Source organism: Apus apus, chromosome 5 (genome assembly GCF_020740795.1).
Source record: "Apus apus isolate bApuApu2 chromosome 5, bApuApu2.pri.cur, whole genome shotgun sequence".
Lineage (NCBI taxonomy): Eukaryota > Metazoa > Chordata > Aves > Apodiformes > Apodidae > Apus > Apus apus.
In genome coordinates, this window is record NC_067286.1 from 20,588,721 (window position 1) to 20,599,588 (window position 10,868).

The window sequence follows — 10,868 nt, forward strand, 5'->3', positions numbered from 1 at the left end:
TTGATTTTGACAGAAGTACAGCATTGCTATTTTGTCACAGACCAAATTCAGGCAAATTTGACTTTCTCCTGCATATGAAAAATTCAGTATCCTCAGATCCCCTTACAGTTACTGATATTAAGGGCATTTAAGACAATCCTAAATCATGCTCTTTTAGCATGTGTTGTTAGTAGTAGAGATTTTGAGGATGGCAGGAGAATGTGAAGAAATGTGTCACTTGTCTCATAGTGATGTCCTGTGCCAGTGTGGAATCAAAACATTAAAATTCAATTTGAAGTTTTGCCAAAAAACAGCTACATTTTAGGTCATACTATTTAAAAAGAAATTACCCTGGTCATATGTGATAAGTAGAATCATAGAATCATTTGGGTTGGAACAGACCTAGAGTTCCAGCCTATCTATCAGAAGCCTACTATCAGAAACATAAACAGTTTTCCTGAATCCAGTACTCATCTGTGCCTACTTACCAGTTTCTTTGCATGTGATATCAAAACAGCAAAAGATTTGTGTAATGTGGAGAATTCAGTTTGCTATTTATTTGTAGGCTGTAAACCATTAATAAATGGAGGTTTCCTCAGAGCTTTCCTGTGTTCTCATCATTATCTATAGATGTAAATCCACTACTTTATTCCTTTTAAGTCACTTTCTCAGGTTGTTTAAATGTTATACAGGAAAAATTCTTACCTCTTGTAGGTCTAGTTGAAATCTCCTGATACATATCATCATGGAAATGCTATGCAGTACTCTTTGTTCTTTTTCATAATTGGAAAACAATGTACTTTCTTCTGTATCACTGTTTTCAGTAACCTCTTACTATGTTGTGTATCTTACAGCAGACCACCTTGGTTTGACCTTCCTCCACCACCTTATTTTTCTGAATCCGTTAGTCAGCCAGACCTTCCCACTTACCAATCTCAAACAAGGAGCCTGGTGACTACAGAAACCCCCGTGGCAGGAAGCCCTTTGTGCACAGCCAGCAGTTGTACAAGCGACATCTATGACAGCATGGATGGCCACAGAACTCTTCTTGAGAGGACAGCAGATCAAAGTGATTCTCAACCACATTTGTGAAAGATAAATGTAACTGCTCCAGTATTGCGGATGGGCAGGAAGGCATTTACTTGATTTCAAGTCTGTATGAGTTAATCTGCTGTGCCTAATAGATGGCAGGGGAACATATGCCTGAATCATGACTTGATTTGAATCCACACTAAGTTAATAGTTAAATTCAGCATTTTGGGATCACCAAAGACAGAACTGTGAGAGCTAAACCTAGAATCACTTCAACTCTCCGTAATATTTCTGTGAGCAAGTTATGGTTCAGACTAGTAAGAGAAACATCAGTGGTGTGACAAAAAACTCATGTGATGTATTTCTTGGACTTTTTACTGTATATGAATTTATATATGTGCATGTATAATATATACAGAGGTTGCACACAAATACTATGCCAGAGGGACTCTTGTTTCAGACTGCCTCCCATCCTGTTGACATGTGAGCTGTTTCTTCTTACTGCTTGGTGCCAGCTGATGGTCATTGAAGCACATTGTAGGTCTGGTGCCCAATGCTATCCCACTTGGAAGTGAACAAATATCCTACTTGCCCCTTCTTTTCATGGTCTGGTAAATTCTCAGTATTAATGTAATTTTCAAAGTTTAGTTTGTGAGGATGCAACAACTCGTAACTGAGCCAAAAAGAGATTTTTTCTGAAATGCTAATATCTAGGCCAAATTTGCATGGGTTTTCTCAGGAACACCACAAAAGTTAGCTTGTGTGTCAGACTTCAGGGCTGAGTATAGAGGCACTGAAGCTTCTTAACAAACAAGCTCAAGACTTATTTTCAAGTGTGGCAAAATATTAGTCCATGTGTTCCTTCTTCAAGAAAACAAAAACAAAAACAAACCAAAAACCAAACAAGAACCAAACAAAACAAAAAAAAAGAACAAAAAAACCCCAAACTGTTTCAGGTAAAGTTTGAACACCAAAACCAGCCTGAAACAAACACCCATCATAGAAAGCTTTAGTGTGAGTGACCAGTTTGTTATATTTTTAAGATAACTGAAAGCAGGTTATATAGTGAAAGGTGTTGGGCTTATTGGCCTGGTCTGCATACATGCATGGATACATGTCTAATGAATACTGTGTGTGTATGTATGTAAGTGATGTATTGCATAGGTTTAGTTCTGCTACACTAGTAGAACTCTAAAATGTCAAAGTTTCGCTTCTCATTGTTTTTTATGGAGATTGCCATTATTTGTGTTTATTTGGTAGAAATTCTCACTCCTGCACAAATATAGAATTACTTGTGGCTGTTTTGTCCTAACTCTTGGAATGGTCTCTTGTGAAGTGTGTTTCACTGCAATGTTGAATCACCCATGTGAAAGCATCTCAGAGGTGAAGGTATTCAGAGTGCCAAGTGGGAAGGTGAGCTGTGAAATTAAATGCCACTGCAGTACAGTGCTTGTGCTCAGTATACAGAAAACAATATAGTATCTTTCTCTTGTCCTGAGGGAAGTTAGCCTTGAAAAATTATTTATATTTGTCTGTCAGACACATTTCCCATGCTTTCTTCCATATAATGAACAGTTTCATTAAATGGACCTTGCTGTTTAATGGAAATGGAGGAAGCTGATTGACCACACCTGCTCTATTCCTCCCCATCTTTCTAAGGCAACTTCTTTCACCCAAGGTTATCTTCTCAGAACCCAAGAATTTTTGAGGTTGAGCGTAAGAAAAGGAATGACTCGAGGTCAGTCTCAGTTCCCACACATATACCTGAAAAATTTTTTGGTGTTTTTTTAGTTTTGTTTTTTTTTTTGTTTTTTTTGGGGGGTTTTGTGGGTTTTTTGGTTGTGGTTTTTTTTTTTTAGTTTTCATCTCTGGATTCTACTGCTGTGGTATGTAGGAGGCAGGGGTCAAGTGGATTTAGAAGCACACCTCATTCCAGGACTGAGGTAGCACAGTAGGGAGCACTGGAGAATTCTAATGCTGATGGGCTTGGCTGACTTTGGAAACAGTTAATGACAGCCTTTCATTACAGGCCTCAGCAGCCTGTCTTGAAATGAGTTGGTGAAAATTCTCTTAGGTCATTTTAAGGCAATGTACAAGATTGGGTCAGTTCTCATCCTTGGTGGGAGCTCAAGTAATGTAATTATGCTTATTATGCTGTCCTTCACAAAGCAGGACTTGGCTAATTAATTTATATGTCTGAGTGGATAGGTAGACTTTCATCATTATCACATAGCAGACAGTTATCCTTTATTTTACAGGTAGGTTAAACTCAGGTGCATAGCTGGGTGCAGGGGTGTCTTCTGAGAACACTGGGCCCTGCTTGTCCCTCCTGCCTTTCATTAAGGTTGTGCTTAGCCTCTGTGAGACATAATGCTGTATCAGAATTAGCCTTTTTTTTTTCCTTTTGCAGTTTTTAAAGCATTTTGTTGGACTTCAAACATACTGTTTAAAGAGTGTGTATTTTTTCATTAGAATTAGACATCTTTTGAATTTTGAAGTTGTCAAAGGCTGTATTACTGAAACTAAATGATTGTGTCCAGCATAACTTACACAGCATGTATCTCTCACACAAGCCTTCCATGGCGGACTACATTTCACCACTTGTACTCTAAGATGCCAGGACGTTTGCAAACCAAATATTGTTTGCCTTTGGCATCTGAAAAATATTGCCTTGCATTGCTAAGAAGTAGAAAAAGAGAGGACATAATCTGCATCTTCTGCCTTCTGTCAGTCACTGTCATATATGTCTCTCTGTGTGTGTATATATATATATACACGCACACACACTCTTTCAGGTTGTATATATTCGTGTAACTTTTACATTAAGATAAGACTTTACAAAAAAAAAGTGTGACATTTCCCCTTCCAGCTAAGTGTGTATTTGTCTTTGTAAAGCAATCTTTTAGTTTTTTGAGAATACAAGTTACAAAAGGAGAACCAAAAAGAGAAACAAGTCTAGTCTTCCTCTTTCTTGTTACTTATAGGGACCACTGAATTTGAGGAGTACAAAAGTCTGGTATCTTGTTCCAAAAAGGCATGCTAAAACTTTAAGGGGGTGGGGGGGAGGCAGTGTGTGCAGTTGTCTGGTTCATAGAACAGATTTGCTAGTTAGTTTCTTTGTAAATTGCTGTAGTATCACACAGAAATTGTTTGCAACATGTCACCTCCTAGTAGTGTTAAAACAGCATTATATTGCATTATTCAGTGGAATCTTTGGGAAAGGGTGGTAGCAACAACCACACTGATGAAATTAAATATTTCACTGAAAATGCTGCAAGCTTCTAAGGCTGCAGTTTAAGGCTGTAATGGTTTGGTGTGAACAGTAGAGCCAGAAACAGCTGCCATGTTGTGCTGGGCTCAGAGGCTGTACAGAGTCCATCTCTACATGGGGAAAGCTTTTAAAGCCTCCAGTTTTATTATGCAGTGTTGGACATACCTTTTAGCTATTACATAAATTGGAAATACACACCACTATTATTTTTTTCTGATAGCTTAAAATTTAAGAAAACATGGGTAAGGTTAATGCCTTCATTATTCCCAGGTGCCTAGACACTATTGTTGGTGGTATTAATGTTATTCCAAATTTGTCCCTTTTATCTCATTCCAAGTTACTTTTCTGTACCCCGTGCACAGTATGAGGGTATCAATAGTTTCTACTGTAAACATCTTGCTGACTGTTGACTGTTTTTCCTGTCTTTAAGACAGCAGTTGTTTCCCCTCACCTAAGGGTGCAATCCCAGGAGCTTGAAATCCTGGGAGACTGCAAGTTAAATGTTCATGAAACACCTTGTGGTAGCATTTCTTTTCAGAAGCTGGTAAGATTGGAGTTGATTGTTCTGTTGTCTGCAGTTGCTCTTAACCTTTTAGTTTGAGTTTAGTCCTCCAAGAGCGTTTCTTTATACTTTATATATAAAGAAATTGATGTTATTTCAAAGACCTATTCTTGCAAAAGCAAAGCCGATTAAAGTTTTCTTCCAGAGACAAATTCTGATTCCACACCTGTATCGAATGGTGACCACTGTAATTAGTTCTCCTTAGCACCAGTATTAATGTGTTTGATTCCAACAATGTGAAGAAGTGACTGCTTGAAGTAAAAGAAGGAATATAGATTAGCCTATTGGAAATAAGATTTGGGTTATTGAAAAATAAACAAATAAATAAATTTCAGGAGTTTTGAGTGTCTGTAACCACTGCTGAGTGAGAGTGCTGTGTATTTAAAATTAGACCATTAGTGTATCTGCTCAGTAATAATCCAAAGTTCCTTGTAAAGCAAATTAGGATTTACCTCTCTGGCATCGTGCTGATGGAAAACTGGCAGTTATACTTTTAGAAGAGAGCCTATGAGTAACTTTCTTGGCTCTTGTCTGCAGTGAGACATGACAACACTATGTTGCAATTTTTAAACAATTCTGCATTCATTCTTCCTCTCCTTTAAAGTCAAATCAGTTTTATTTACATCACTTCACTTTGATACAGCTAATAGCACTCTTGTGATAGATTTAGAAGCAGCATGGAGTCAAGAGATTATTACTTTAATTTTAATTAATGCTACAGCTTGTTAATCTTGTGTGCTTTACTTTTTACACATCTTAAGACAAATGGTTTTAGTAGATAAGAAAACTACTAAGAATGAAAAGCATAGGGGGACACTGATTTTGAATTTACATTTTAATGAGTATTTAAAATTGGGTATTTGAAGGAAGAATTTAATACTGTATTTTTAACATGGTGATCAAATGGCAAGTACTGTTTTAAACTGTTGCTTATCAGAAACTACTTAGCATATGATGCCTGGAACTAAAATGGTGTTCTTTTCTTGCAGTTCATACTAGATCTGAAATATTTTTTAGTAACACAAGTCTATATTGCACCTGTGGAAATATGTGACAGCAGAAAGACTTTTAATACCATGCTGCATTCTGCCTGAATATGTCCCAGTTGAGGACTGTGGCCTTCATTTGTACCTTTTTTCTTCTGATTTGAGGGATTTTGTTAACTTAAAATGGAGATGTTGCATAAGAGATTTAAGTGAGGTTGTATGTTGAAACCCAACCTTGTCTCAAACTTTTGTAAACTGGAAATGTTAAAAAATGTATTCTGTATTCTTGAATAAAGCTGTTTTAATACTGTTAAAAAGTGAGGATGTCTCCTGTGTCATGGAGTTTCAGATGTTTTTGGATTTGTAACCTCCTACATGAGACTTCTTCCAACTTGTTTTGCATTCAGTGTTAACTTTTGTTAAATCTTTGTGGGTTTAAAACATATTTATAAAAGGAAGTTAAATTGGAAACCCATATGTACATGTATATATAGAAATATAGTAATATAAATATGTCTCCATATTTATACAAATGAAAATTGCTTAATTTCATAATTTCTCGTTTTGCCATGTTTGTACTATCATAGACAAGGTATCTGAAGTAGCCATGTTTTGTTGTTGTCTATAACAAAGCTATAGAGACTTCAGTGAAAGTTGCTGCTCTGTTGATTGCTGCATTTGGATTTACTAGCAGACCTAAAAGGCGTTTAGCATTAGCCTCTACCTCCCACCACCCCTTTCCACCTAACACTTTCCCACTACTTATGGTGGTGGCACAGCACAACATCCCTGTCCATGATCCATGTGCCAGACACATGAGCCAGATTCAAACTGAGATGCTCTCTGAAGGCTCTGTGTCTGGCTGAAGTCCCATGTCAAGGTTCTTCCCCCTGCTGATGCTGATGCAGGCACCCCACTATCATGGGAACCATCCAGCCCCATGAAGTCCAGACCCACTTGATGTCTGCATCGTGGCCATTCTTCTTGTCAAGATACTTCATTAAACACAGTCATGTCACTCAAAGGACTAGAGTTAAGAAGTACTCCATATGTTACAAAGTTGTTTCCACAGACTATGGGGAATGGATTCAAACGTTATATCTAAATACTTCAATCTATGTAAGTATATAGAGGCTGACATATTTCACTTCCATGACTAATCTCCACTTTCTACCTTCTCAAAGACACGTCAATTTTTTTAAAGATATGGACCTGTTGGAATGGGTCCAAAGAAGGGCCACCAAAATGATCAAAGGCATGGAGCACCTCTGCTATGAAGACAGGCTAAGAGAATTGGGGCTGTTCAGCCTAGGGAAGAGAAGGCTCTGAGGAGACCTTATAGTGGCCTTCCAGTATTTGAAAGGGGGCTACAGGAAAGCTGGGGAGGGGCTTTTCATCAGAGAAGATGATAGGACAAGGCATAATGGTCTTAAATCGAGAGAGGGGAGATTTATGTTAGATATTAGGAAGAAATTATTCACTGTAAGGGTGATGAGGAACTGGAATGGGTTGCCCAGGAAGGTTGTTGATGCCCCATCCCTGGAGGATTTTAAGGCCAGGTTGGACGAGATACTGTGCAACCTGATCTTGTGGTAGGGTTCCCTGCTCATGACAGGGGGATTGGAACTTGATGATCTTTAAGGTCCCTTCCAACCTTAATGATTCTATGATTCTATTATTATCCTTGTTAATTAAGTCACATACCCTCACTGAAATTCTCAGATGGTAATCTTTGATGCTGACAAACTGCTCCAAAATAAGTAGCTGTAGATGCAGAATTCACATCAGTGGCAAAAGGGAGATGGAGCTGTTGAGGCTGACACAATGGGCTCTCCACAAGAGAGAGAAAGCTGGGGTCTTGAACTGGCTCATTCAGTCATGTCCCAGCAAGAGCTATACTTGAGAAATGCTGATTCAGAAGGCAGCCACTTACGAAAATAAATATCATACGCTCCAGCTAGGCTCCCTAATCGATCATTTTTATTCTCTGCTTCAATTTGTTTAAAGATCTGCATTAAATACCCAGTTTATTTCAACAATTATTTTTGAGAGTGGCATCTTTTGTTGCTGATTTTCAAGCAGTCTCCTAGTCATTCAGTTATCTGTTGGTGAGGGAACTAAGCGGCTTTTCGCTTTTTGGGGAGCCCAGAACTGGATGCAGTATTCCACCTGTGGCCTCACCAGGACAGAATAGAGGGGGAGAATGACCTCCCTCAACCTACTGGCCACACTCTTCCTTATGCACCCCAATATTGCATTGGTCTTCTTGGTGACAAGGGCACATTGCTGGCTCATGGATAAATTACTGTCTACCAGAACTCCCAGATCCTTCTCAGAACTTCTTTCCAACAGGTCCACCCCTAATCTGTATTGGTGCTTAGTGTTCTTCCTCCCTGTGTGCAAGACCCTACACACTTGCCCTTGTTGAACCTTATTAGATCCTTCTCTGCCCAGCTCTCCAGGCTGTCCAGGTCACACTGGATGGCAGCACAGCCCTCTGGAGTGTCAGCCCCCCCTCACAGTTTGGCATCAGTGAACTTGCTGAGGATACACTCTGTCCCCTCATCCAGGTCATTGATGAGTATGTTGAACAAGACCAGATCTAGTATTGATCCCTGCGGGACACCACTGGTTACTGGCCTCCAACTCAGCCATGCTCCATTGATCACAATTCTCTGAGCTCTGTCACACAAGCACCTCTCAGTCCTTCTCACTGTTCACTCATCTAGCCCACACTTCCTGACTTTCCTAATGAGGATGTTACGGGAGACAGCTCCCCTCCATGCTTTTCCAAGAATTGAAAACTCTAGCATTTCATGATCAAGATGCCTTGGCAAGCAAGAACAGCAATTAATCATGGGAACAACATGCCCCAGTGAGCAAGACCAGCAAGGACTGGGCCCTTTGGCTGAGTTCACCAAAAGGACACAGTGGTGAAGATGAAGATGATGAGGTAAACAACCACCAGAGGTCTTCAAGATCACTGAGAGCCAAAAGTGTGTAGGCAGGACAGTATGGTAATGATTTCTTGGAAAGTCATGAATATGTAAAAGGCCTATTGGATGTCTAATGAATATTCATATCTGAATTGTATATACTGTGGGAACAAAGCCAGCCTGGTGTGCTTGCTAGGGGGAAAGATCCTTCACGCACACTGCAATAAAGAATACCTGCTTAACAGTGACTCATTGCTCTGTTAAGTTCTTTGTGAGGATCTCTCGGAAACAACAGTAAGGTTTTCTGTTTGATGCAGACAAAAACCCTTTGGAGGTTTAAGTGTTCCAGCTGTTATTCTTGAATAAGAAATGTTTAAATGCTGTACAAGAAGTGTGTTTGCAGGCTACAGAAACACAGTTGACATTTGGCTGATTTTTTACTATTTTTTCTTCACTCAATACAATGCAAACTCAAGAGCAAACATTCTTCATGCATCTGTCCTGTATTTTTTTGTTCTCTTTTGGCAGTATGTGCAGACCAGAGGAGTTAGCAGAACCAATGAATTATCCAAAGTGGATTTGGAGAGTGCTCTGATTCAGAAATAAGGAGACTGGCTTAAATAACCGATTTCAGGGTGTTGTGTTAACGCTGGTTAAGACATGGATTACATAAGAGAAAATAATACCTGAGCTTCTACAGGGAGAAAATAGAACCCAAACAACAGCCCTGTGCACCTGAGAGATGCAGCAGATCTTCATTAGCAGAGCCAGTCTCTAGGAGCTGGCTCCAGGACAGGGTTAGAAATTCCTGTGCCATGAGCTCTGGTGGAGCTGGTGCTGATGCTGCACTCAGTTGAAAGTAGCAACTACTATAATCTCAGTAGCACAAGTTGGTCTGTCTGGTATCTGATACCTGGAATATATAAGGATCATTCTAGACTGTCACCTTCCTTAACAAGGCTAGATAGAAATCCTCTAGCTGCTTTGTTGAATTAATGTTTCTCAAGTAACTAATCACCATCTCTTTATATCAGTTGCTGCAGGGACAGGAGGAAATTTTGCATTGTTTTTTTAAGTGGGGATACCTGAGACAGGGAGACATATCAAGATGAGTTTCAGCAACCTGCATCTTCCAAGACCCATCCAGCCTCCTGACCACTGAGTACAAGTCAATTTGTAATCTTTTAAATCTATTCAATTTAACAAAATATTTTTTGCAGATTTAAGGGAAAAAAGAAAGGAAAAAAATGTCTGGACTTACAGGTAAATGTTCTTTTCCATTTTTCAAGAATTTGGGCAGTCAGTGATCCAAAAACCAGAAATGTTTGAATTCCATATTTTTTATTCTAACCTCTAGGTACTTGTTTGCCTCAATTATATTTGCAGACTTATTGAAACAGTTATTCTGTATAATTCTCTGTGTGGAGGAGGATTCTGCTCTCAAGTAAGTTTCCAGGCTAGGACTGAACCCAGAGTGGGTATTTCTGTAAGTTTCCACAGGTTAATGAATATGTAGGCTGTGAATGTAACCCAGAAAGGAACTAGGGTGTATTGGAAGAGGCTTGCCATAAATATTGCTGGTTTAAAGGTGCAACATGCTACAGCAACTGCAGTGGGTTGACGTTGGGGCACAGGTTCCTACAGGGGTTGCAGGATGGCCAGTGTGAACATTTTTTATTTACATAATTGGAATAGGAGAAGCAGGAGGAAGTGGGAGAGAGAAATATCAGTTTGACCCAGAGTGCATAGGTAACACAAAGTGATAAAAGGAACACCAGAGTGACCTGGCTGCCTTTTATGCTGGAATTGGAAAAATGAGCTCAATATAGTGCTTTGAAGGGTGGCTTGGTAATATTATTACAAAACAAAACAAAAGTCCCCAGTTTCTTTTCTTGACATCAGTATCAAGTGAAGATGACTATCATGTGGGAGAGGGTGGTTTGAAGTGATGTCTGGATGGTGTGGGGATTTTTTGTTCCTTTGAAAATGTAGGTGAAGTTAATTATGCAATGGCAGCAGTCTCTGTCTTGAAGTAAGCACTTTCATCTCTCCTCCTGCTTTTAAAATAGCTACGTTCTTATCTCTGCTTTGAGGAAGGAGAT

General features: G+C 39.2%; 1 protein-coding gene across 4 annotated transcripts in view; it reads left to right on the top strand.

Moving 5' to 3' along the window:
* The window catches only part of LDLRAD3 (low density lipoprotein receptor class A domain containing 3), a 117,346-nt gene extending 111,199 nt beyond the window's left edge, over window positions 1-6,147 (top strand). For 3 of the 4 annotated variants that reach the window (XM_051621511.1, XM_051621513.1, XM_051621514.1), the window contains one exon: window positions 837-6,147. In XM_051621511.1, coding sequence (XP_051477471.1) covers window positions 837-1,071 — 235 coding nt within the window. In that variant the 3' untranslated portion in view covers window positions 1,072-6,147. Of the gene's footprint in view, window positions 1-833 lie in introns of all 4 variants that reach the window. The other variant, XM_051621512.1, reaches the window with a different exon arrangement.
* The last annotated feature ends 4,721 nt before the right edge of the window (window positions 6,148-10,868 follow it).